Below are 27,869 nucleotides of genomic sequence, written 5' to 3'. Positions count from 1 at the left end.
AACTATGCTCAAAATATATTTTTCATCCGCGTGGTATATTTCTAACGCATAAGAATGTGCTTTATTCACTTCAGATTGTTATTAAGGGATGAAAAATGTTCCACCAGTAGACTGAAAATGTACTTTCAAAGCATTAGCAATGCACTCATGACCTTATACCAGTAATGGTTCAAAAACATTGATCTCTAGCATACTTCGAATACACTCAAAGTGCATCAGAAAAGCGTGCCCTTTTCGAGCAAAAAATATGGAAAATGCACCGTAAATATACTTATCAGTACTGGAAGAAAATAAAAAAAGTACACAAGCATTTCCTTGTCTCCGTTTTCATGCCCATTGCTATCGAGCTTTGAAACGTTTACATGGTTGATATTTCATGCATTTTAAACCGAAAGAATTGAGCCTTATCCCTATTACGCGGTAAATCATCAGTCTATGTGCCTGCGTGTGGAAACATTAATGAAACACAACTGGCGCAGTAGGCATCGTATAGCAATAGACGTCATCCGTGGCGGAAGTCATTGTGGCATCAATTAAGAGAATTTTCTTGTCTCATTTGTTCCTCCAGACCATTCCTTGCGCAGTGTTCAGAGGGCTGCTATACGATTATGGATTTAAAGCATGATGTAGCAGGTAATCAAGCTAGACGCGCTGAAGGAAGAAGTGTTCATTTTAAAGAAAAGTGTCAGTGTTGAGCAATACTCGAAGTCTAATTAACGCGAATTAATTTCATATTCACAAAAGTACATTTTGAATACATCTTTAGCGTGCTAAAAACGCATTTCTATTTTTCACGTATTCGAAATATGCTCAAAGCTTACTTTCCGGTATAGCGGTTTCGACAGATTTTTAAAACATAATTCGAATGCTGTGCAAGACTTGAGATGCACTTCATACAAATTTGTTTTTTGCTTACGAAAGTATGTTTCAGGAAAAATCGTTGGAATTCAATATGGGAGCTTGATTTGGGGGTAGGTTTGAATAGTAGGAAATGAAGTGTACAGAGTGTTTTCGTTTCCACAGGAAGAAAAGGAGGAAGAATAAAAGGTGTCGACATAAATATGCTTTCAAAAAAGACGCGTGGATAAAGTTTTGTTTGCAGCTGCCACCGTGAGACAGTTTTATTCATATGTAGGTTTAAGGTGTGGTGTTGGTCGTAGCTCTCTCGTGTTGGATGTGGTGCAGATGGAAAGTGCAGGTTAATGGCTGTAGCGGTGATTCTTAAGCTGTTCCTTTGACTCTTGGTTAGAAAGATGTCGAGGTAACGCTTTACCAAGTTATTCCTAGAAAGGGAGGCTTGACCACGAGTCCAGACAGTCCTGAATTTCGGGATGTTGGTGTTGTTTGAATGCTGCAGTAACTGGTAGGTGTTTCATCAATTGAGACCCTGTAACAAGGTGCGACATGCTGATTTATAGCCTATAACAAATAATTTGCGTGTTGTCTTTTCCCATCGTGGGACGGCCAGCACTACATGTGGACACTATCGCCGCTCTGCTAAGTGTTGTTTGAATGGTGAAAACCACCATCGGATTTCTTTTCCCCTGAACTACCGCTAGAGATATTCGTTCTGCTGGATATATTGCGTCATCGGTATAAGGTATATTTAGATTCGTGTCGTTAGTAAGAAATAGCGTCCTTTTTAGTGCTTGTCTGCTTTCTTGCGTTTCTGCATACTGGGCGGAAGAGGGCTACCTTTATTCTCGCTCTGATCGAAGGTGTCGGTGGCAGCTGGGCATGTGCGGTCACGCAATCGAGTGTTTGAGGCGTTGCATTGGCGTCCTTCCAGGTCAGGTTTCGCTCAACAGGAGGATTGGGCCTGACAGTGTGCTTTCACGAGGTCTTCCACAGTTTTTTGCAGGCGCAGATCTTACAAACGCTTTGCTCACACTTACAGGGTCTACTTCGTGATTGCTTTGAATGCAGTGCGGAGGAGATAATCAAAACGCTCGGTGTCTGTTTTAGTCATTGGGTTGCACATGCTATGTATGCACGTTTCAGGTAATGCTGTAGGCAGATTCACAGTATATTGTCGTTTGGTAGCCATCTGGGATGGTTGGGACTTCTTCGGGCATGCGAGTAATGTGCATACATTTGCATAGCTTTGTCATCGCAGCCACATAGTAATCTAAGACTGACGTGTCTGTTTCATGCCGACATTTTCCCACATTTTCTGACACCATGTTGTCCCTGCCATTGCCTAACCTCGTGCGCATCAATCGGGGAATTTCGCTTCGGAGATATTTCAGCTAAGTTGATAGCAGTATGGATTGGAAGTGAATCACGGGAGTTACGCCCCCAGTTCTGGTGTTCTCGCTGATTTATTTTGCAAACGCAACGTTACTGACATTGTGTGACTGAAAAGTGTAGCAATGATTTCATGTAGATCCAATTTTCTTCGGTGGTCGGCGTAGCAGCGTGTATGTTTCTGGTGATAGTTTAATCAGTGTGCAGTGCTGTTGGTTGAGACAGACATCTTTCAGAGACTCCTTTTTTTATCAGTGCAGTGAAGCTATTATCTATACGGCAAGGCCACAAAGCGCGCGCAGCACGCGGCTTTCCATGGCATGTAGTATAGACGTCGCTGCAAAGAGGAGGAAGTAACGCCATACGATGCTCGGAAGATGCGATATGTCAGCGTAGCTGAATGGAATACGCGTAGAAACCGATGACCGAAAGTGTACAGATGCTAAGAGGGGCTTGTAAAAGGCACCACCGGGCAGTTTGCTTTAGAATTTTAATATAAGGCTGTCACGTCTAGGCTGTCGGCCGGTAATGGCAATTCGTCAATTCAAATCAGCAGACATGGGAATGAATGAGTTACTCTAAATAAATTACAGTAACGTCATAGCTTCTTATCCTTAATTTGCAATGCTTTACTCTTTTGGTCTACCAATTTAGTAACGTAATAAATCACAATTCAGCACAGCAATTTAGCAGTGAAATAATAAATTCCTTTTGAGATTACTTTTCGAACTTAACAGCTGCCCTTTGCGTCGCTGCGAAGTAAGCCTAGGCGTGTGTAACGGTGGGAGAGCTCATGCCACAAAATCCCAAGCCGTAAAGTGCAAGGCTATGGCTCTGGTTGGGCAGATGGCACACGGATTTCAAGACGCGTCAGGAGCGCGCGCGAAGGAGCTCCCGTTGTTGCATCGCAACATCGGACAAAGACACACATCGGTGTTCGGCGGCGCTCGTCGCCACAGGCGGATGCGGCGAGGAGTGTGGAAACACGCATGGCGCAAGCATTTGCCACGTGACATAGTGGATAGTACCGCCGAAGCAACAAGCTTTTTCCGAGGCCTCGAAGTACGCAGACAGCTCCGGTACCAATGCGCCGGGCTCGTCGCTTATTTCTTTCTGGGGAGCAGTGACATAAGGTTTGTCTTCCTGTTGATTTTTCTTCTTTCATAGCGTCGTCTTAGCTTCTTGATTGTTGAATTGGGAGAGTTTGGTGTAGTGTGCGTGGTTGAATCGCACCGCGGAGCGAAGGCGCACACCTTAATGAATATGCGTATACGGACCAAGTGTAGAGGTCGTTACTTGTTCGAATAGCTCGAATAGGCGAATGTGTGTGGTCATTTGTGTGAGTGCGAGTGATTGGACGACGACGTGAGTGGAGATTAGTGGGAGTGAGGGTTGTGTGGGCGTAGTTATGGATGGAGTTGAATGTTTGTGTTTTATTGTAAGTGGACATACTATATAGTGCATGTGGTGTTGGACAACCGAAATCAGCTCACAGAAGGCATCACTGAATACACTGTATTTAGCTTTGTTTATCGTGTTTACGTCTTAAAGCGGGGTTTATTGTGAGTGAAGGATATATATAGAGCATGTGCTGTTGGATAAACACAATCAGCTGACAGAAGCCATCACTGAATGCGTCATGTTGGGTTTGGCTTATGCTTTTTACGTCTCAAAGTGAAATATAATATGATGAGCGCTATAATGAAATACTTAGGATAATTTCGATCACCTATAGGGTCCTTTAACGTGTGCTGGAATCATACAGTACACAGGGGCCTTGCTATCCGCCTAATCGAAGCGTGGCTGTCGTGGCTGGGATGGAATCAGCAGCGGCGTATGACCGAGAAACATTAGGATGACCTAGAATATTTTAATAGGCTGATATATATCTACCTTATCGCGTCCGAATGCTGCAGCTGGGTACGTGCCGTCGCCAGTGATTCCATCGCGAAGCAGCGATGGCATGAAAGCTACGCACGCTGTCACCACGTCTTCCGGCGAGGATTGCTGTCAACGTTGCTGCTGTGTAGCTTGAAAAAATGCACATTTCGCTGTTCTTGCTGGCCCCTCGAATGCCCATGACGAAAAACCGGCTCCGCGGATCGCTTCAAGGGCCCGAAAGAGCTGCAGAATCAGGAACCTTAAGTGTGCAGTCTTCATGTCGGCACCGGAACCCCCTATCGAAATTCTATATTTCGAAATTTTTGATTGCTTCGGCTTCGCCGGGATTAGTGAGGAAATCATTTAAAAAAGAGAACGGCCTGTTCATCAAGGGGGAATGTTGGACGGCCGGAGTTCGACGGCCAGATGAAATAAAATGCGTCTTCCGTTTTGACACAATGTCTGATGTTCCATTTACTCGGCTTGCTTTGGAAAATAGTTGATGAGGGTATGTAATTTGAACGGCATGGTGCAACTCAGCGAGCCAATTACTTTTGTGCTTTTTTTCTTTTACTGACTAGCTACTGTGAGGCAGCAGCACTGAGTACCGCTGAATCCAGACACCACTGTGGAGGAGAAATCGCTACAGTACCCACAAGCGATCCCCGTGACAAATCCTCAACGTTAACAGCGCGCTTCTACGCGATTCTAAACATTTAAATTCAACACCAGATGAAAGCAACACCAGCGCATTTAAGAACTTTCTGTGATGCTTTCACCTGCATCAGAAGAGCTGTTATTAGGCATCGCCATGGCCAGCCTTTCTTGCAAGCGAGGGAGAATGTTTGACGCCCACTCGGAAGCTCAATTGTCCTCTGGTGCAATAAACCAGTAATTATGTGAAATCCTTGTGCACATAAGCTAGGTTAAATTGAAATGTAATTGCAATATTTTTCGAAAGTTTTTATAATGTGTTCTCATTTCTTTTCATGAGCTGTAATCGGTAACCTAACTGAATTACATTTGCGTTGGCTTTGTAAAAGTGAATGTAAGTTGATTCCCTTTCAAAGGTAATTTGACGTATATGCAAATGAACTTTCGGCAGCTTAGCTATAGAAATTTTTTTCTGCCTCCTGGATTCTAGGGGAGCTGGTATTGGACACTAATTTTTCCAAATTGTTTCAAGGTTTTTATTTTTAAATTGGCAAACAATCTCGCCTTGCGGTTTTACTTAACAGACGTACAAAGTCAGCCACAAATGCGTTCGGATGCAGATGCGCAATTTGAAGTTTTATATTTCGAGTCGAACTGCCAATTAAGAAGGCTTAAAGTGGGAACTTTGATGCTGATGGCACTTCCATTTAATATACGAACGTTAAAATGACAAATAAATAATTTTAGTTTAATATTCGCCTACTAAGCTCTACTATGCTGTCCAACCAGCCGGAACTGATCTGGCAGACGTATCTCTCATAGCAGTTAAATCATTTTTGTTGAAAATTTGTCTAATCAATAACTTCTGCCATGCTATACAACCCACCGACATTGATCGCACTGATGCAGATCGCATATAGTTTTTAAAATACGAATCTGTAGATCTCAAGAAATCGCCCCTTGTTTAGCTTCTTTCGACTAACTATGCTGAGGAAAAAACGAATTTCTTCATCCTTACAGACGTCATGAAAATCAACTAACGCAGCTTTCGTGCCAGCAGTCTCTATTGGTTATATCACCGTTCCGCTAAACTTTCGCGACAAATAGTACATTGTACTCGCAATCGGTTTATAGGCTAAAACGTTTTTGTTAGCATCTGCATAAAAAAAATGAGTATGTGTCCGTCATGATATGGCCTTTTTAATAATTCTTCTGGAGGATAAAGAAGTGAAACACGCAGAATAATGTGTCTCTAGATTGCAACCAAATAGCGCGAAAGCCGACATTAGAGTACATTTGGAGAAAATTGCAGGCTGGGACAGACAGGAGCTGTTGTGTAATAATAGTCTCTGTATTAAGTAGCACTCAGATATTTGATATGAGGACGGCAATAATCGGCTTGACCGTGGCAGTAATATTTAATATGTCCAGGTAAGCGTCTTTTCAAGCACTTCATCGAGAAAAGTGCATGAGCATCATAAATAAAATAAATCTGACAAATTTGTGCGCTGCAATTAAGTCGAAGCATTTTTCTATGTGGCATTGCGTGTCATTTTCGTACTGTCCTTCATTTCAGTTGTGGGCTTCCTCCATCACGTTCTTCGTTCACAGGTATAACTTGCGTTGGGCAGGTAAGCGATGTGTAGAGTTATTTTCCTTAAGGATTACCGAATTTCGCATGCTCTATGTGTACCCGCGTGTATTAGACGTCGAGCCGCTTATGTGTTGCGCGACTAAATGGCAGGTTTTTTTTTTACCACTGGAATATTTTTCTTTTTTTTTTGTTGCCAAGTGTACTAAGGAAGACTGTAAGGCATTAACTGACCATTGAACTTAACATGAATTACACTTGCCTGCAGTGGCTTTGAAATCAATGTCCGCATTAACTGTTTCTTGTGGCGCATTAATATATCTTACAGATTACACACATGAATTCATGTTACTGCGAGCTTCAAGAGAAAGCATCTTCAGAAATTAAACGCTCGATTCCTTTAAAGCTACATCATGATTCAAAACTGCATCATATGTTGAGATCTGCCTCGTTTTCTTGAGCGATAAACACACACAATGCATTTATTGAATTACATCGTGCAGCTCTGAGTTAAGGTATGAATGAATGGAACTTTGTCACCATCTACACGAATGGTTTCTTGTCCGAATTACTAGTTTCACATTTAATGCAAGGTCCACTTATATCGCTATACTGCTTTGTACTTTGTTTTTGCTGATTTGTTTCACGGAGGGACAGGGAACGTGTGGTTAGTGTGCGCATCATTGTCATTGCAAGCTACGCTGGGGTTAGCGTCCTGGAGTTTCAAATTCTTCGCTGTGTAAGGCGCCATAACGAAATCGTCCACATTAGTTTCGGCGTTTCGGTTCTTCAACGAGCATTGGTATTGCTCACTGATATCGGTTCTTCGATGGGGACTCAGCGTGGTGCCCGCCGACTGGCTCCAAAATTAAGCATCCGGAGAAACCTCCCTGCACTTAAAGATAAGGATACGACACTGAACTCTAGCATGTTGAAATTAATCTGTAGAGCCCATAATGGTGGCGATGTTGCCGCGAAGTATGGAACTGAAAGGAAAAGAAAAGAAAAAAACCTAATGGTCTTTAATTTTGAGCTATTTCGGTGAGCCTTTAATTGTTAAGTGTTCTGCATGAACAAAAGTACTTTAATCTGAAAAACTTTAATTTTCGGGACCCTCCGACGGCTCAATCGTATCTTGTCTTTTTTTTTTTTTTTTGTCAGTGTCCCTTCGGCTATTGGCACTGGCCGTGTGGCCAAGGTTGCCGGTGTCTTCGACACGAAAGCAATCCTTTTGAACTGCACTGCATTTTTGAAGAAAGGCGAAGGCCTCGTGGTTTCGTGTAAGTATGTCTACAGCCCCTTCAACATTCAAGCAGTTTCCGCTTATTACAAGTGCATCAAGTGTGAAATAAAATGCGGAGACCTCAGAGAAACAGTGTCGTTCTTTCGGGTCGATAGTGGCTTGTTTAAGCAGCCTCAGGTCACCCATGGGGGTCATACCTCAGAGAAAAAAACGACAACCTTGAACTGTATTATCGTGATCACTACAAGATCGAACGGGTAAGAAATAATGAAAGCTTAATTCTGGACCCACTGATAGACTCGGTATCTTTGGACTGTTAGCACTTATAAGCTACTGTAAAAAATATAGCTTCTCAAATATCTTAAATGAAGCGGGAGGTATTAGGCCTACCCTGCTTTCTTATTGAATGGTGAAGTTTTTAGGTTGGCTTGAACACTGCGGTATTGTAGTATTGGTTCCTGACCAAAAGTGCCATTTAAATTGCATCACACGGATTCAAAGTGTTATATTGTTTGATGCTCCGCCAGCGAACCAGCGAAACCGTCTAAACGACCCTGTGCTAAATCAAATGAAAGACAACAACAACGAGACAGTTCCCGAGACTTCTTCTAAAATAAACGTTCAGTATTGATAAAGGGGAACGTAATTATTTCTGTGATAGCTTTAATTGCGTCCATGCAAGTGCGCTGACTGAACACTGGCAAGGTCGGATCGTGCCATATAGGAAGCTGCTCAAGCTTCAAAGCGATTGGAGTTATGGCGCTTGCAAAAGGCCAAAAAGAAGTAGAGACATCCCGGAGTAGAAAATAAACGACTGAAATTTACGACGTTGTAAAGCCTAAAAATATTCCTCATTTGATGACAAAGGTATTTCAGGACGGTGTGATGGGAGCACCTGGCACCACTCCCCTCGTTCTAGTTCCAGGCAGCAGGTGTGCGCCTTCATTGCTAATGTTTCCTGCACTTGCCTGTTTCTGGCCCCCACATCGTCGCATTTCTTAGAGGAGGTAAGACCAGCTGTTTGAGCTTAACACCAAGTATTTACAGTCGTTTCGGTGATAGAAAACTGGAAAAATATGAAAGTAAGAAGAAAAAAGTTTGCTATGCTCCGGCAGTGCCGACTAGGAAAGAATAGAGCAATCGACTTTCATGCTAACAAGTTTACTTGGATTTCTATTTTTTTTTTTCAAAATAGGGGGGGGGGGGGGCTGCCAAATGTACATGAAGGAAAACATTACCGAAGAAGGGTGTTTTTCCAAGCTTCAATCCGTTGAGATGATAATAAGTGGACTTATGGTTTATGTGTGAACTGAATCAAATGTTAAGCCTTATTTTACGGGAAAAAGGAATTTAATATCATCGTATACTGTACCGAAAATGAGGTGTAATTGGAATAGTTTTCTAGACCCTTTTCAATGAAGCACGCGAGTGAACGTGTCATTTCCAACAAACCGCGGCATAAAAAGAAGTCTACGGTCGAACATTATTTGATGCGATCGCGTGACTCTTTGGGTTAGGGTTTGAGAGTCCCGAAGCTATTCAGGCTATGATAGGGAGGCTCCATAGGGAGGCCCCGAAAATTACAACTGGGTGAGGTTTTTTAACGTGTATTTACATCGCACAGCACACGGGCACCTTGCTTTTTGCGTCCATCTAAAAGCGGCGGCCGCGGTCGGGATTCGATTCCGCATCTTTGGGTACAGCAATTGAGCGCTCTAACCACTGCGCCAACGCGGCTGGATGCGTGCATTTTTAATGCGAAGGCATTTCTTGGCTCATGGATGGCGCGTACAGGGCGTGTGCACAGGATGTGTGACCACGAGTTGTGTACACGAATTAACGACAGCCAGGTAATTAACAGTGAATAAAATTATGATAATGAGATAAGAAATAGCAACGCTTTGCAGGTTACTAGTTAGAGTCATGATAGTTAAGATCATGATAACGATATAAGATAGATAACATTGGTAACACTCCTCAGAGGTATTTACGTCATAATTAACAATATTACGTCATCAGATTTGATAGTTATAGTTATAGGTATTGATACGGTAGTAAGTAACGAAACACGGAACGGGCTCATAACGGAATTAGGCACGCCACTTGCAAAGCTTCGCATTTCTGCACGTAGGAGACAAGTGCACCACAGTAATTTTGTCCCTGCATGTCTCAGCGCATTATCCGCGCGTTCTTGCGTATACTTACTAATACTATTTGCTCTCACGAATGCTGTTAGAAGGCAGGTTCGTTTTAATGTTCAAAAATATTAGTGTGTAACGATGCATGATATAAAGGGTGGCAACTTACTATATAATGCGATTAGGAAAGTCTAGACACATGTCTCTGCTTTTCAAAATAAAGTTCCGAGTCACTGTTTGCGTTCAAGAAGGCTTCATGTGATCCTGGGCACAAGATTAAATTCTCGAAATCTATGGGCATGCCTGCTTGCAGTGGATTAGTAGGACGACCTCCATGTATTTTGTTTTTCATTTTTTTTTTACATTATAATTAGTTATGTACCAACTAGGTTTGGTTTTTCAAGACAAAGTGACTGATGTCTTTACTCTTCTAGCATTCTCGTATGCATGTGACCGTATGCAATGATGGACACCAAGATCCTCCTCTTAACCACGCTGCTGCTCGGTGCTACAATTTTCTCAGCCGCCGAAACGGTCGGTGCTATTGTTTTCTTTTATTTGGCTATGATATCAGTAGTTGATTAGAGCGGGGCAACACGTATTTCTGGCTGGCAAGGGGCGTTGCAGCTGCAACGCTTCAACGAGAGACCGTTAAGGGTCCCATTCATCGGAAACCCCAGTGTCTTAGTTGAATGCGCTGTGTCGTTGAGAAATTCCAGATTGGTCAAGAGAATCTTGACGCCACACTGACATGACCGTGTGTATTTAATTCCATCTCCCCACAATGGTCACACCGTGCAATAGTGACGACGTTCTGCGGAATTGAATTTGATTAAAGCCATTGATAAGCTGGAATTATACGCTTGCAACATGTCAGTATAATATGTAGCAATGCAAAGTAAATACCTGCGCGAGATTGGGCGGAGTTGAAAATTTGGCCCCGCACTCTTGGTCCTCGAGTCTGGCGTAGTACTTCTAAGCTATCAAACCACGCTCGTTCGGCGTGGTCAAAGGTAATGCTTGTGCGTTAAAAAGAATTGGCGTTGGCTTAACTCAGCTAAGCCAGGGTGTACCACTTCGGACAAAAGGAAACAGAGCACGTTATTTCCTTCTAAATGTTTTCAAACGATCGATAGTTGAATCTGGTAGTTACAATATGTGCAAACCGATAGTGGACACCAGTGTTCTTTCACTTAGACCCATAATGTTTTCTTACCTCCAATGCATAAGGAGCGATTGTAATTCAAATGGAAAAGCTTGCTCCGCTTACTTATGTCCGCACTTGTACGTAGCGAGAGGTACCGTTCAACCACATTGCTGAGCACTGCTGGTAAACCGAGCGGAAACGGCGGGTACCGATACCTCGGCTGTGACTAGCATAGTGCCGCTTAAGCTTCGCCTCTGAGGGTATGGCGCGGTATAACGCTCCCGTGTGTGGCTGCTATTGCAGGTTCTTGTTCAAAAACCCCTAAATGTGCGCCTCACGTATCTCACATACCATTAGCCTATACCATCATAAGCTGCCACATTATGTGCAGGAGAACTCGATGGAGTTATAAAGCCTCTCTTAAACGAAGCCGTAGCAAAGTGTCTGCGTGGCCTGGTATGTCTGTCTTGGCATCCGTGGTTCCCGGGTATGATTCCCATATCGGCCTATCATATCACAGGCGTTGCCCAGGTTGGCAGCTCATGCCCAATCGGTCATATCATATCGCGTCCTGACGCCACACAAATAGCCGTTCAATGAGCGCTAGACCATGTTATTTTACATCCACCACTATAACAGTTCAGATTGAAAGAGAGGTCAAAGGGGCGAGAAAAAAAAATGTATTTGCGCTGCCTCACACTAGCGTCACGTCCTGGGCTGCATAGCGTAAATGCAGGCATTTAAAGCCGAAACGATTGTGGTTGGTATTTATGCGACGTTTTCAAACAGGATATCATGTTAATTAACATCATACTTCGCTTCCTAAAACAATGTCGTGTGTTGGATTTGTGAGTATATATATAAGGAGCTAGAATGTCCAGTTTGCCTTTTCGTTGGTAGGAACAAAATCGCCAGTGTAATTTGCCTAACCTAATGATGGCTAATTATATCTAAACCGTCTTCGCACGTTTTTGGAGGGACCTTATAAAAGCTGGATGTTCGGTTTAGAGAGCGCGCCACTTAAGCTACCAGCATGCTTCGCATGTGGAGGCTGCTGGTAACTAGCAAACGGTATATGAGAGCTTCCACTACATTAAGGTTTGTATGCCGCCGCCTTTGACAAAAAACTTCTTCAAAGTTTCCATTTTTGTTTCTGATGCCTTAACCATCTTCCGAATTTAAAGTATCTCGTAGAGAGCAAACTCTGTTCTATCTTTTGTCGGTAAAACTTACAGCTTTGTTTTCAACCGCCGTCACAGCAGCTCAACCGATGAACTTTTGACCCTTGTGTGACTTTTGAGGCTGCGCTTAATAAGGCTAATACAAAGAAAAAATGAGAAACAAAAACGAGAAAGGTGGCGACTTGCTTGAAAGGGCTGCGAAGAAAGGGATCGAAAACGGTTGTAAGCGTACGAACTATAATTGAATGGTACGAGCGAAGAAGATGTCATTCAATGTCTTTCAATACTTCGCACTTTTTGTTTCCAAGTAGAGTGGCCCCCCAAACAAGTACGAGTCATTTAAAGGAGAATTCACTGAATATCAGCGGTCTGTGCAGCAAGAAGTACTGAGACGCCACAACCATTATCGGGAGCTGCATGGTGTCGGCCACTTGACAGAAAAAGACGAGGTAGGTCAAAGCCGGGGGAGCAGGAAACACATGACGTTTTGCGGTCGCTTCCGGCCTCTTTTTTGCATGCTTGAGTGACTACCCTTCTGTTATGCACGACACGTCTTCCGCCACAGCAAACATGCTCAGTTATAATTCGAAGGTGAGTGACTGTGTTGAGAAAACTAATTAAAACAGTGTATTATGGAAGCCTACCCACCATGCATAAGAAAAAAAAAAAACAATAACGATGTGACGCTACTGATCCCAAATGAAAACAAATGTTTAGCGAATGAGCTATAAGCTTGGAATATACAGAACTAAATGTGATCTATTCCCCTCGGCGCCGCATGGCCAATAAGAGATAGATTAACAAAATAACCGAAAGGCAGGGATGTTAACTAGGCAATGCCAAGTAGACTACTCTACAAGGGTAGGGGAGCAAAGAGAGAAAAAGAAAAGGAAGAGTGGCAATGAAATTAGTTTCTTTTGTGTCCATGGTCCATTGTGGTAAGAAGACCGAGGGCCCACACTTAAAGTATTGGGCGCGAGGACATACTGTGGCGGCACCTCTTGGGAGGGCCGCGTGACGCAATAAGTGGGATAGCCCGCGTTTGGCTGCTGCTAGGATACTTTCCTAGACAGTGCAGTTGCGCTTCAGTATTACGTTTATTTATTTGTTAATATACACCTCGGTCTGGCTCTGTTAAGCTTGAATAGAGGTATTAAACCCACTCATTCTGTAAGATAGCACTGCACCGAATCAACAGGTTGCCGAAGTTGGCGAGTTTTAACTATACTGCGACGACGACGCACGTTGCTGTTATGAAAAAAAAAAAAGAAAAACTCTGGAGCTGTCACATAACTAGTCAGAGGTAAGCGGTCACTGAATACCAGTAATGAGATTTCTCTGCAAGAGAAGCGGAGCATTCAGGGGAGTGACAAATGCGGAGCCCCTTCGAATAGCGTCGGCGTAGCGTAGCGTCCACGCGCTCCTTTGAACATAGTGAAGCAGACAAGTTGGACAGTGGGGAAGACGGATCAATTTTTTATATCCACTAGCGTGAAGAAGTGCGTTTCATGCAGCGAATTCTTGCTCTCTGGCAACAGTCATTGGCCCTCTTGGTTCGAATGGACTTTTTTTTTCCCTGCTCAAAATCGCTTTGTTGACGCATATCTCAACACATCATAATATGTATTGCACTATCTCTCGTGTATTCACGTACTTCGTCATTTGAAATTACTACTGCACTGCAGGCGCCAACTGAGATATAACTCATCATGCATACCGCTGACCATGGCGACATAATTTTCTAGTTTACTTCTGTGAAACTTCCGTGTAAACGCCTTCATCAGAAGAAAGAATCCTTCTGGCATTTGCATGATCCTTCCCTGCATTGTGAGCGTACTGCTCCGTGAAGATGGCAGCATCTTTTTCATCCTGCCAGCAATATGTGTTCGTTAGCTTCACAAGTGACAAGACGCAAATTAAAACGCGCGCGCCGTTTCCTTTACCTTATACTCACCGAACTGTTGAGCGCCAACTCATATGCATGGACGAAATCTTGCTCGCTGAAACGTATGCTTCATACATTAGAATGATCAATTGCTTCTTTGCCTATTCAAATCTAGAATAAGGAAAGTTCAGTGAGCTTATTTTTTGGGTAGCAATGGGCGCTTACATCGGGTTCCGTCGCGTGCGTCCTGGTAAAGAGCAATAACGGAGCATGGCAACAGCTTAAATAAACTTCAGCAACCTCAGCAACGATGCAAGGTCAAAAAGTGCAATGCTGGTACCCGTTATCAACCAAAATTACAGAAATAAACGCGACTATTAGCTTTTAAAACGCACAAACTCAATTGAGAATCTGCTTCAGCAGCAGTAAGAGGAATCACGTGATCCCACTTGCTCCCCTAGGTCGACTCTAGCGCCATTCGCTCCAGTGGTGTCGCTAGCGCACAATATGGGTCACATGGCCAAAATACCTGCCTCGTTAGTAAGGCCGCGTCGCACGAACTAGATGCACCCTCTGTCATGTTTCCAGAGCAGGTACAGGTAATTCAACCTTATTTCCAGAAATGCGATATCATGGCCAACTAAGATTATGTCTTAAAGGCCGATGTGGCGGTCGCTGGCAGCTGTTTCGAAATTCATCATCGTCCTGGTTATAACCGTATACTGTTTCCTAATCACAACTTAATGAGCATTGAAGCGATAAATTACTTTGCGCGCCGAAAGTATAATTCAGTCTGCGTAAATGGCAGGAACCGTGCCAAAATTTCGACCTGTAAAATGATATAACAATCCAGTTAGTAGACAAAATACAGCGCACTTCGACGCAGTATGCATGCAGGAGGTCATAGCCAAAAAGGTTTATCTGAAACCTATTCGTACAACTCGCGTAAAAAAGAGTCAACCAGTTTTTTCTAGCACAGCAGAACAGCATTCAGCACGATACCCAAGAAAATCAGTTGCTCCTGTCCTTGATAGGGCCAGGCCCGAGAGCTATTTTGGCAGCACGGCGTGGTTCTAAGCGTTTTTCGCTTTCTCTAGGTGTCTTCTTATCGGGGCTCATTATGTAGGTTATGGTAAGCAGTTTCTGACATTGCACAAATTTCGTTTACAGGGTGCCGTGTTGTCTCAATGCTGAAAATAGCCCATTTACGATTGTATTAGCAGGGGGATTATCATTACCTGTATTATCACAGGGCTATGGGCCCAATAAAGAGGGATTGTGAATTGAAAAGTAAATAAAAAGTAAATGACCTGCAGGCGTAGTACTCCCTCAAGCACCCTTTCTCTTTTGACTTGCTCCGGGCTCTCTGTTGTTGCCGTCTCTCGTGTAGTGGCAGGGAAAGGAACTCTTCTGTCGTACTTGAAGATCTTAACAAGCGTTGAGGTGCCGGCTAGTTGGTAATACATTTTGGAATAACAGCGCGAAGGACGAGGACGAAGATCAGAAGGACACAAACACAGCGCTGTGTTTGTGTCCTGATCTTCGTCCTCGTCCTTCGCGCTGTTATTCCAAATTGAATATCTTGGCGGTTAATTCAGGTTGAAGGCAGCTTGACCGCGCTCCGGCAATATACTATCATCGGATATTCGCAATGTAGCATTTTCCTCGCTCTTAACCAGTCTATCACAACCACTCCAATGACGCTCAGTCCAGCGCTACTCTCAGCGAAAACCCGTTCTGTCATGATCCTTTCCTTTTGTAACAATAAGAAGCCTCATGCAGTTTACGGGATGCTTGTCTGCCGTTTGCCTGTTTTATGGAACAGTCGTAGAAATTAAAATGGATGTTTTCGTAGATATAGCCGAGTCCAAATTATAACAGTTGTCATAACACTGCTAAAACGCAGCCCCAATTTATAAATCTGGGCTACTTTGTCACCGCTTATTCATGTGGGTTACTTCCTGTCCCCGTAAGGTTAGCCTGTTATCTCGAGTCCGTAGAGTTACATTGTACTCATTTTGTAGGCCGTTCCAAAATTAAAATGGATGCATCATATACAAGGCGCCTTGTGCGTTGCTCCTAGTTTTGAGGTAATACAATTTTTAACAGTCTTTTTCCTAATATTTCGTACTGTTAGATAAGAGCTGGATATTTATCTATCACACACAATGCAGTAGTATACAACTCATTGCATAACTGTCAGCATGAATATTATGTCAGCAAGATGACGAAGGATAGTTTGCTATCGGATTATTGGATAAATGTTGTCTTTTACATTTTCAGTTGGATCGGTACGCCCAAGCATGGGCCGATCACTTAGCACAGATACAAGACTATGCGGAAACCGGTAACAGCAAGTACGGAGAGAATATCTATATTTCTGACTGCAACGAGACAGAAAATGGTGAGCAAGAAGAACATTGGCATGGTAATGTCCAGCGGCCAGCCTAAACAGTAAGATTCACTTGGTAGGAGCTAAAAAAAGCACTATTAACGATATCTTAACGTTAGCGCTCATCGTTTGAGAACCTCGCATGATGGTCACGTTGGACAGATTTCGGATGGGTCGGAGTGAATAGGTTGACATGCACTAAACGCACCTAGCCACAGCCTTCACGGTTTCATCGTAAGATATTCCCCTGCGCTTTGGCGCACCGCTATTTCCCCCCCGCTAGGGACACCCTATACTAAATCTCGCTATTTCCCATATCATGTACCGTGTTTCCGTTAGAGTCACCGGAGTCCCGAGCGAGCAATGCGCTGATATGTCCGGACGTGGCTGGCATGCGCGCAGATGGTGGGGACGTGGCAGCGAGCGTCGAGGCCAATTGATGCGCACGCACTGGCGGCGTGCGGGCTCACAGCACTGCGGTACCGTTAACGGTAACGCGGTACACAATATTCTAAATATGCTTCGCCTTTGACGTAGCAGCGTTAATGGCTCCCTTGTTACATGCACTGTCTTACTGACTTATTAATCACTAATCTTTTAATTTGTGCTTCTCGTATCACATCAGTGCTCATTGGCATAAAGTAGTTAACTACAACGTTAAGTGAAAGACGACTAGCCGTATATTAAAACGCCTTTAGCCAAGCCGTACAACCCACCTGCGAGGTCTAGGGATCGCTGGTCTCACCAATTTCGTCTAAATAAGGAGGTATGGTCTGTACTCTGGTGATAAAAGCAGGGATCGGGGATACTGCCGCTTTTGAGAACGGCGTCATGACCATAGAGCCCTATTCTGTCAGCAGCTTTCTGCTGTTGTCATTGCTTGCCTCTACGCTGTTATTCGGTGCTTTATTTCGCTCGAAAGCTTTGTCTACCGAAACTGGAAACTGTGCTTGCTATCATGGATGGTAGCAAGCACAGTTTCCAGTTTCGGTAGACAAAGCTTTCGAGCGAAATAAAGCACCGAATAACAGCGTAGAGGCAAGCAATGACAACAGCAGAAAGCTGCTGACAGAATAGGGCTCTATGGTCATGACGCCGTTCTCAAAAGCGGCAGTATCCCCGATCCCTGCTTTTATCACCAGAGTACAGACCATACCTCGAAAGCTTTGTCTACCGAAACTGGAAACTGTGCTTGCTATCATGGATGGCTGCCCCGCCGGGGTGGTGCAGTGGTAAGACGCCCGACTACTGTGCCGGAGTTCCCGGGTTCGAACCCGACCACGGCGGCTGCGTTTCGATGGAGGCGAAACGAAGTGGCGTCCGTGTGCTGTACGATGTCAGCGCACGTTAAAGATCCCCAGGTGGTCGAAATTACTCCGTAGCCCTCCACTACGGCTCCTCTTTCTCTCTTTCCACTTTCATTCCCACCTTCCTCCCTTCCCTTACGGCGCGGTTCGGGTGTCCACAGAGCAAGTGTGACAGTTACTGCGCCTTTCCCTTCCTGTGAACCAATTTAATTTAATTAATTTATCATGGATGGACGAGTGTCTAGTGCCTGTTATGAAGCCGCCCGCTTGAATACCTCAGTTCGCGATTCCTCACTGCAAGCGATAAGGCAACAAAGCGATCAGGCTTTAGGCCTAATTACGGTGACGGTACGCACTGTTGTGCTGTCTTCGAATGACTGGTTGCGAATGCGAATAAATGAAGGTGGATATGTGCTCTGATTCAATGCCCACCTTCCTGGTGAAGACAAAAGCACGTCACTTTGCCGACAAGTAGTATCTGTACGCAGAAGACTAAGGTAATGTTCAACAGCCTCGGGAAGGAACAGGAGTTTACATTAGGTAGCGAAGTACTGGAAGTAGTAGGCGAATATGTCTACTTAGGACAGGTAGTAACCGCTGATCAGGGCCATGAAAAGGAAATAACAAGAAGAATAAGATTGGGATGGAGCGCATTTGGCAAGCACTCGCAGATTATGACTAGCAGCTTACCGGTATCGCTCAAGAGGAAAATATACAACAGTTGCATCTTACCTGTACTCACCTATGGGGCTGAAACGTGGAGGCTAACCAAGAGAGTTTTACTTAAGTTGAGGACAACCCAGAGGGCTATGGAACGAAAAATGGTAGGGGTAACATTAAGAGATTGGAAGCGTGCAGAGTGGATAAGAGAAATAACTCAAGTTACCGATATTCTAGTGGAAATTAAGAAGAAGAAATGGACATGGACAGGACATGTAGTGCGAAGAGAGGATAACCGATTGTCGCTGAGGGTAACAAACTGCATTCCAAGGGAAGGAAAGCGTAGCAGGGGGCGGCAGAAAGTTAGGTGGGCGGATGAGATTAAGAAGTTCGCAGGGGTCAAGTGGATGCAGCTAGCACAGAACCGGGTTAACTGGAGAAATATGGGAGAGGCCTTTGCCCTGCAGTGGGTATAGTCAGGCTGATGGTGATGATGAGTATCTATACATCATACACATATACGGTAGTGCAGAAAAACAGCAGACTTCCTGCACCGGAGTCTACCCTCCGGCCTCGGCTACCGTGAAGCCCGTAACTCAGCGTAATATCAGGGATGAAGAGCGTCCACGATTTACAGAGATTGCGATTCCTTTTAGCTGGCATCGTGTGTAGTGCTTGAGGCTTCGAAACCACCTGGCGATGTTCTTCACGTATGGAACGAAATGCAACAGCTTCCGCCGTGTTGACCAGTTCTCGGTGCTGGATATTCTTTCCTTGTGTTGCGTCCAGATATTCAAAAAATCATGTGTTCATCTTTTGTCAGCTGTTTGAAAGACTCGAGAATAAATTTTGCCACTGCGATTGGTAAAACATGCATGTTTGCATTTATTCGTTTGTCGTCCAGGTAACGCACGTGGTCAGGACTCGTCAGGTTTCTTTAAAATATATTTTGCGGGGGTACCTATCGTCAGTCTTGTCTTCTTCCTTTCGCCGCCTCTTTCGCAGCTGGCATATCTGTGAACGCGAAATTCGCAGTAGCAAGAAGACAAAGTGTTATCGCTGTTACTTGAATCAGTGAACTTATCGAAATAGGGTTTGAAACACATATATTGACCGACCCTGTGAAGTGCTTCTATCTACCTTCCAATCATTCTTCAACTTTTGATGCATCTAATTAGTTGCAAAGTTTCAGATGTAAGCGTACTTTCTGCAGTTATTAAAATGCTGCAGAGTGTGCTTTTTTTTCTCAGATATGTGCCATGTCTAAGGTCCCTGACATGTGCAGTTCATGAGCGTAGATGATTGGGCAGGCTGGTTCTTCATAATAGCACAGAATTCGTAGACCGTGCAGGACAATGACTTTCTGCAGCCGTTTAGTGAGGCGAGTAGCTTGATATTCTTGAAAGGCAGCAACGTACTAACTTCAGAGCATTCCGATTACTCTCTCTTTGTGTGCCCTTGTGCATAAAAACAAACTTGCGTATCTCATTTAGCGATAGATCCATTTTTTATGTAGGTGTTTGCGATGGAACGGCATATAGCTCTATTTCTGTCCAAGAAAATGCTTTTTACGTAATCTTATGCTTTGCGTGTAATTTTACGCGATCATCGATGTGTAGGTGTGCTTGTTTTTTGGATCGCAATTTCTTGTTTTTCTATATTTTTCTTATTTTTATGGTAGATGCTGGCATGTACTTATGAGTAGTGGTTCACATCAACTTCCATTTGGAAGCCAGTGCTCTATAGCAACTTTCTTCGCGCCCCGCTGTGCTGATGTCTTTTTTTTTTTTTTTTTGCGGTCGTCAGGGTGATTCGCAAGAACACGACAGGGACTTGACATTTTTTGGCGTCGTTCAGCCAGTTAATGCTGCTTAGTGTGCGTGAAAAATTTGTGTCTGGTGAAATTTGTGCGATCGGCGAGATAGTTACGGCCGTCTGAGTAAACCAGAGGCAGCGCTCTTGCTTCGCATCTGGCGAAAAGAGCTAGAATAGTTATAGCGTACTTTTAGAGATGCGTAACGAGTAACGGTGGAGGGAAAGCTACTATAAATGTAAAAATGAAACGATGATAGTTTTAGCTTCCTTGACGCGATGCCTAATAATAAGAGTAATCGTTGGCAAGTTTGACTCACGCTTGAGTCGCAACTGCAGCAACGTAGACGCCGACCTCGTGTGTTATGTGAGGTGTGTGGAGAGGAGGATATGATCATGCCTTGTCTGTCTAGGTGGCATTGGCCTGACTCAGGATGCAAGGGTTCGATTCCGGCCCCACAGCAGCTACCCGAGCTTGCAGCCGCTGTCAATTTGGCCATGTCACGGGGTCTCGTAACGTCACATAACCGGCCGATCAATAACTGTGCATGGGCACGTCATTGGCCAAGTACCACCTGTCGTAATGTTTCGCCCGCAACGCGAACAGCGTCGGAGCTGTACACGTAACTCTGTACACTGTACACGTAACTCTGTAGGGTTAAGAGATGGACTCCTCCTGAAATATATCACATCACAATGTTTATTTGGCCTATTTAAACATTTCTTTATCAATTCTAAACCAGCGTCTCCAAGGCCTTTGAGATTAAAGTTGAACCTTCCTGAACCCTTGGGTTCTGTGACAGAAGCTCTATTCCTATTCCATGCACGCACGTTCTTACGGCTTGTTGAAGCCGGGAATTATTGGGTGGTCTTTCATAATGTGGTAACTTATGACTCCATGCTGATGGGTATATGCGTGAGATAATTCAGGCACAAATCAAGAAATTGGTGAATAATGTGAGGGCAAGTGCATGCCCAGAAATGAAGATTCACAAGTGTAGCTGCAGAAGGAAGCCCATTAACGGTTTCCCGCCGCACCCTTCAAACTTAAAAGTCCCCTCAATTTTTCACTTACACGAACTGCTCAATATGAATCATATTCTTGCTTTTCGACTTGTTTGGTCGTTTTTGAACACACCTTTGGTTGCGGAACCGCCGTCATTGGACATAGTCTCATTAACCACTTTTGCCCGAACAGGAAGCAGCGCTGTAGACGAGTGGTACAGTGAAAAGGATCAGTTCGACTTCGACCACGGTGAATTCAACGAGCTCACATCTCGCTTCACTCAAATGGTGTGGAAATCAAGCCACGATATTGGAACGGGCGTAGCCAAGGCCAAAGTTGGCACAACGTACATTGTGTGCTTTTACGATCCGGCCGGAAACATTCCGGGCACCTTCAGAGAAAACGTGCTCAAGCATGCGGTTGTTGACTGCTCACAGAAAAATAACGGTGTAAAGGGTTGAGCTGCGGATAAATGTTTCCGGCGTGGACCAACAAAATTTGGATACTTACTGCGGTGATTATACCAAGTAGCTTTTCGATTGATTGCAGTGCAAAATAAAATGTGTTTGTCGAAAGCAGCGGTTTGTGTTGACACCACGATTTCCTTTCGCCGGGGCTATTCCTTTTGGTTCTGTTTTACATCTCTCCTTTTTAGCCCTGGGTTACTTTGCGTCTCTCAAAGGTTGCATGCATTCGGAAACATTCCAAGCATTTGTTTACTGATACTTGGATCTGAAAAGTAAATGCCTTTTTAGGATTTATGTTCAAGAAGGAAGTCGATGTGCTATAACATTATCCAATGGGCAGGTGCAGGGCATTACTTGACAATGATCGATTCGACACCTGCCGTAAGACTCTCGCTTCTCTAAAACTAGAACGATGTATTGAAATCCCAATGTGGATTCTCCGCGAAATCAGCGCATCCAGTCCACAGATAATGTATTAGCATTCGCGACACCAATCCCGGGTGCTATTACGTCACTACAACATCATTTTAAAAACAAAAATGTCCGTGTATGCAGCATTTATTTTAAATAGGATTACAGAGAAGTGCTGATGTTCTACTACTGATCCCGATTATGCGTACATTCTGACTGAAGTAAAACACAAGGCGTATATCTACTGCACGACATCTGCACTACGGCTTCCGTCATAGCCTGAGCTACAGCGTGACATTTTATACCCCGTGTACCTAAACCAAATGCTATCACAATAAATACTGGCCTTATTGTAGGGAAATGTTATTCGAGGCCGAATCAAGGGGTACATATTTATATAGATCTATTTTCAGAATACGAATATTAAACCCTGGCAATTCGTCCTTTTCTGCTAGGTCGCCTAAATGGTCAGTGTCAGTTGTTTATATTCCTCTCTAGTCCAAGGCTTCAATAGAAAGCATCGTTATTGAGCTGTTAACTTAATCAAAGATGGGAAAATACGGCTTTCCGAATGTATATTTTGGTTCGGCGAAATCGGAGCCTCTGGCAAAAACGGCGTGTTCACCGGAATGGTGGCGATATGTAAAGATTATTTGGTTTCTTAGGTGGCTGGGGGACGGTTACACGGGAATGCCTGAATTCTGCCTTACTGATTAACGTTTTTTCCGCAAAGGTGACTGCGATAGGGCATCAGTTACACCACCCTCTGACACCTCTTGATATTCTTAACATTCTATTGAAGTGAAACAGTAACAGTGGCTTTTTGGTAGTATACACTCGACTTGTGCGTACAATGTGCGAGCAAATTAGTTTCATTTCATTTCTTCAGGCATTCATATACGCGCTCACAATCTTTCGCTCAATCCGCTTATGCGCTCAAAAATACGGCTGGAACCGTTGTGGTGACCGCATCACGGTGCTGCTTAAATAAAAAAAAAATTACACTAGTGCTTCATTCCTCTGCTCTCGACAGCGGCTCGTCATTTTATTCGGGTACAACTTCCTCTTTCATACCTCCATAAAGTGGCTGCACTTTCTGAGTTATCCCTGTCTATGGTCAGAAGCACAAAAACATTATTAAAAAGACATTTTCTAAATTCAATATTGAATTTTTGACGTTCGCCTCATATTTTATAAACATTAAAAACAGGCTTGATTGAGATCTTTTGGACCGTGATGCGCTGCCAAGCACTTGGTGTCTCGAAGGTTCTTTCCGTGTCTGTGTTCAGGTATCAAGAAAAGACGTGTTAGCAGAGTCTCGATATTGCAGGATGTTACCCTGACAGTAGCTTCGAGATGGGGTTATGCGGGGAAGAAATATAACACAGGGAGGTTATGAGCGCTACGGGAAATTCTAGGGTTACCTTAACAATTGATGAATTTTTCGGCGACGCAGCGTGCAGGAACTTGCACCTTAGCGGGGTTTGGCGAGGTTCAGAACCATTGCTCTAATATCCCAGGGTATCGAAATCATATTTATTGATAGTAGTCTTCGCCGTTAACCTTTGTAGTCGGTACAGGGCTCCTTAGGCGCTGCCTCTATCAGTCGCTTTCTCCTGTCACGTTTCTTTCCGCCTCCCCGCCCCCCCCCCCCCCCCCCTTTTGTAAAATACAAAATCATTGTGGACAAGCTGCAGGCCCAGCTAGGGCTGGGATTAGGATCGAATGACGACGCCATGGTCAGAAAATTATAAAAGAACGAGGTATATGTCAGATCATGAGACATTGTTTAACTTTTGGTCTTGATTTAATTCTGGAAACCAAGAGTTAGATGGGCGGATAAAAGTAGGAAAGTTACTTGTTGGGCAAGTTAGTTTGACATTATGTTGAAACAGCGCTAGAAACACGGGCAGATTGACACACAGAGCTGTCCAGATGCGTAGCTAGAAATATGTTCTGCGACGGGGTTGGGGGTGAGGGGATTTCATACGCCAGCGATGAAAAAAAAATATACAAAGAAAAAGAGGGGGTCCAGCGAGGGAGATGCAGAGCGCAGAAAATTTCCGAGGGTGTTGTGACAACGAACCCCCTGCCCGACTACACCCTTCAGCTTTCGAAGATTTACGTTTTCAGAGCATGCAGGTTTTTCAATAGCACATCCCATTTCCACCAATCAGCGCACGTTCGACGAATCGCACAAATGAAGAAAAAAAAAATCCGCTGAGCACTAACTTCCCTTAAACCGATTAAGTGTTTCAAACCATTGTTTAGCAACTTTTGGTACAATTTTTCTTGGCGGTTCAACATTGAGGTGAGTTTGGCAATGTGTGCCTTCTCCGAAATGAAAACTCGTTTGTTCTCAGGGTGGGCAAGTCACATTACCCGTGTCATCTTATGAATGGACACCTCTTACAATTAACGGCATGCAATTGAACGCATATATGGCATCGGTTTTAATTCTTACAGCAGACTATAGCCGCCAACATGACTAGCAGAAGGGTGTTAATTGAGAAAACAATTGGCATGACACCACCCCGAACGCTGCAAACAGAACGGTTGCGTAACAATTTTCATAGCAAATCATGGGATAATTTTGTAACGCCTCTTGCTCTTGCTACTCGTGAGGCAAGTGAGGCTTTCACTATGAGGCTTCTGCTGAATTTTATGTCAATATAGGAAACAACACGTGGGTTTGTGTGGCCATAATTACTTCGCGCGATTTCCTCACTGCTTAGCAATAAGCCACAGGTGATACCGAGAAATAGTGGGGAGTCTTCGGTTTGCGGTAGTACTATAGATTCTATAGACCCTAGGCCCCACGCGAAGGTGACATTAGATGGGATTGTTCTCATTAAGAAAGTGAAATATGTCCTTTTCCGGTGTTCCCACCTCCTTGCTCTTTCTTGCACTTTTCATATACTCCCGGAGAGAGTGAAATTAGTTACATGTGGCATTTAAAAGTGCGAAATAATGCAGTTCCTCTATAAATAAATCTGAAGCATTTAAAATGAACGATTCAAGTGCGAAAACAGATTGATTTCTTTGGGAATGTTTAGCAGTACCTGCGCCAGTGGCAGAATGGTTTTGATGCTCGGCTTCGGATCCCACGGTGGCTGGTTCGTTCCCATTTGCAGCGGCTGAATTTTGAATGCGGTGAAATGCGAAAACATGCGTGCATTATGTGATGTCAATGTCTGTTAAAGAAAGTTTAAGTTGCATTTATTGAATCCGGAGCTCTCGGCTATAGGTTCCTTCATAGTCCACCCATTCTGTGGTGATGCTGAATCGTACATTCTGAAATAGACATACAGCACCGCTGCTGAAATAAAATTCTCGTATTCCTGTTTCAGAGGCCTTTAATTTTTTATGCTTAGAATTGCTATTAAATTTTTTGATTCAGTAGCAGGTACCGCTGGGGCCGCACCAGTAAGGAGGGCAGCACGGTCCCGACAGGCCACACTGCAAAATAAGACAACAAATCGGCGGTATGGATAGAAGTATTTTGGCATATATTAGCCGGTAATACAAATTGAGCTCCCATTTCTTCAGCACACTCATAAAAATATGTTTAGTACACTTAGAGAGACATTCAAATTCTGGCAGCATTCAGCGATTTCTCGACCCTTACAATATATTTACAGAGAAATACATCACCCACTTAAAATCTATTAAGCAGTACTAAGCAAACAGATTTAGACATTCCAAGTAAAGATTGCAAAAGAGAAGAAAACAATTTTGTATATTTCTAAATGACGCAACCACAGCCAAATTTATCGCATGCAAGAGTGATCTGAAAACAAGATGCGACCACGGCCTATAAGTTAAAATACATGCCGATACCCTGTGTACAACCATCAAAATTTTAAACAAATGTGAAGATTCAGGCTATATGCATGTCACTCTTTCAGTGAAGAATCTATTCTTCTGAACTTCTTCTTGATTGCGGCACCGTGTTTGTTTTAGCAACGTTTGAGAAAGCAAATGGCGCAGCGACATTTAGAGGCATATGCATGAATACTTCCGTTATCAAGGAGAGGGAAAGTGTATATTTTACTCAGAAAGTTTTCTAGTCAAGGAAATTCTTCTAAATCAGGTTCCAAACTTTTCCTCGCTTCTGAAGTCTGGTTTATTGAAATTGAAATCTTTAGCTTAATTTACATGTTTAGGTGTCTCCAGTGACCTTTCATGAAAGCAACATTTTTTTTTTCTGTTTTACCCAAACTCCAAAGACACTACATAACCATACTTCTGTCCTTACAGAGTCTGTAGTTTCTTCTTTGCACCTGTGATCAAATAATATTTATTGCCTAAGTGGTGAGCCCGACAATCACTGCAGACGATTCGGATTACCGTCACAATATTGCAGTGATTTTCATAAACACATTTAACATACTTCCAAACCTTGTGTATATACAAAACACCAGATATATAATCTTCGGCGCTGTGCTTAATTGGCATTGTCACCCTCAGTGGAAGATTGCCTTTTACTCACAGTTGCGTAGTGTTTGAATAAAACAAATCGAAGATTCTTTATGGGCCTCTTTTTCCAACGCAACTACACTGCTAACCTCCTTTTTTCTCTTCACTTGATATGGCGAACATGCTGGTCAAAGAATATAACTATCAGGGACGCAATACAGACCATTGAAACAGTAGACGCCCGAAGGAATTCAATACAATCACAAATCAATTTTAAGTACTTCCATGTCTGTGGAGCGTGCCATGTTATCTTAAAATTCTTGAAAAAAAAAAAAAAAAAAGTGGGTACTTACACTCTGGCCATGTTCGCGGCAGTTAGATCTTGCCTGCGGACGTGGCGGTTGTGTGAATCGGAATATTTGTTTTATGCGGGGCCCCGGCTTTGCCTTCCATCTCTGCGAGAGAGAATTAACGCCACTGTAGGAGCATAAGATTGGTTTCATCTTGAATACCACTGCAGTTTCTAGGTCTTATTTTCGCTGGCTTTAGTGAAGAATATTGCATTTTCATGATGCCCTGCATCTCCATGCGTTGCACAATGTTTTAATTCTCTCGGCAACCAGCAAGGAACTTTTTCGAGGTCGCTAGCGCTGGCAGGTTTGCTTTCAGAGCATTCTTATCGAGGCAGTAAAGGTAAACGCGTAAATATTTGTCGAGTATTTGTGCGAATGCTACACTCAGTGCCAGTCCGATGAGAAAAAGTGTGTAGCTAAATCTATGTATATTGAAAAGGAAGTATTTGTAACCATACAAGCGAAAGTCGGAAAAAAATGTTATTGCTCATTTGGAATTACCAGAAAAGTGCTTAAAATATTTTTCGAATTAAATTTTAGGGCAGATTAAAAAGACAAAGATCATGACGTCTTGCCCTATCAAGTCCTGGAGCATCAAGGGACAAGAAGTGGAAGCTGTGACAGATTTTCTCTTCTTGGGCTCCAAGATTACCCCGAAAGGAGACTGCAGTCATGAAATTAGGAGACGCCTGCTTCTGGGAAAGAGAGCAATGGTTAGCCTTGACCGCCTAGTAAAGAGCAGAGACATTAGTCTGCCAACCAAGATCCGTATAACTCGTGCTATGGTTTTTCCAGTTGTGATGTATGGATGCGAGAGTTGGACTTTGAAGAAGGCTGACCGCCGAAGAATTGACGCGTTTGAATTGTGGTACTGGCGGAGACTCTTGAGAGTTCCTTGGACGGCCAGAAGATCAAATCAGTCGATATTGTCGACCATAAACCCTGACTGCTCATTGGAGGGTCAAATTCTAAAGTTAAAGCTCAGCTACTTTGGTCATCTGATGAGAAGAGAGGAGTCGCTGTAAAAAGATTTGATGTTTGGAAAGGTTGAGGGTCACCGGAGAAGGGGTAGGCA

General features: G+C 43.6%; 1 protein-coding gene across 3 annotated transcripts; it reads left to right on the top strand.

Moving 5' to 3' along the window:
• Positions 1-3,106: 3,106 nt before the first annotated feature.
• On the top strand, positions 3,107-21,713 carry LOC146207805 (Golgi-associated plant pathogenesis-related protein 1-like). Of its 3 annotated transcripts, none has more exons than XM_084587169.1 (8): positions 3,107-3,380; positions 6,359-6,413; positions 7,535-7,653; positions 8,484-8,623; positions 10,189-10,288; positions 12,460-12,531; positions 16,251-16,371; positions 21,337-21,713. In XM_084587169.1, exons 5-8 carry the CDS (start codon positions 10,217-10,219, stop codon positions 21,603-21,605), a joined length of 534 nt encoding a protein of 177 aa, XP_084443295.1. In that variant the 5' UTR covers positions 3,107-3,380; positions 6,359-6,413; positions 7,535-7,653; positions 8,484-8,623; positions 10,189-10,216; the 3' UTR covers positions 21,606-21,713. The 3 variants fall into 3 exon arrangements, with proteins under 3 accessions (XP_084443295.1, XP_084443293.1, XP_084443294.1); XM_084587167.1 differs by having other exon boundaries at positions 12,394-12,531; XM_084587168.1 differs by lacking the exon at positions 8,484-8,623 and having other exon boundaries at positions 12,394-12,531.
• The last annotated feature ends 6,156 nt before the right edge of the window (positions 21,714-27,869 follow it).

Source organism: Amblyomma maculatum, chromosome 1 (genome assembly GCF_055883805.1).
Source record: "Amblyomma maculatum isolate TAMU_Amacu chromosome 1, ASM5588380v1, whole genome shotgun sequence".
NCBI lineage: Eukaryota > Metazoa > Arthropoda > Arachnida > Ixodida > Ixodidae > Amblyomma > Amblyomma maculatum.
The sequence above is the reverse complement of the archived record's forward strand: the minus strand, read 5'-3'. Positions and strand labels throughout refer to the sequence as shown.

Bases quoted from the DNA above. Each gene is read 5' to 3' on its own strand.
- LOC146207805 (XM_084587168.1), top strand. From the start codon at position 10,217: ATGATGGACACCAAGATCCTCCTCTTAACCACGCTGCTGCTCGGTGCT. The intron at 10,289-12,393 runs GTCGGTGCTATT...GTTTCCAAGTAG, and splicing joins TTTTCTCAGCCGCCGAAACG to AGTGGCCCCCCAAACAAGTA. The intron at 16,372-21,336 runs GTGAGCAAGAAG...TTGCCCGAACAG, and splicing joins CTGCAACGAGACAGAAAATG to GAAGCAGCGCTGTAGACGAG.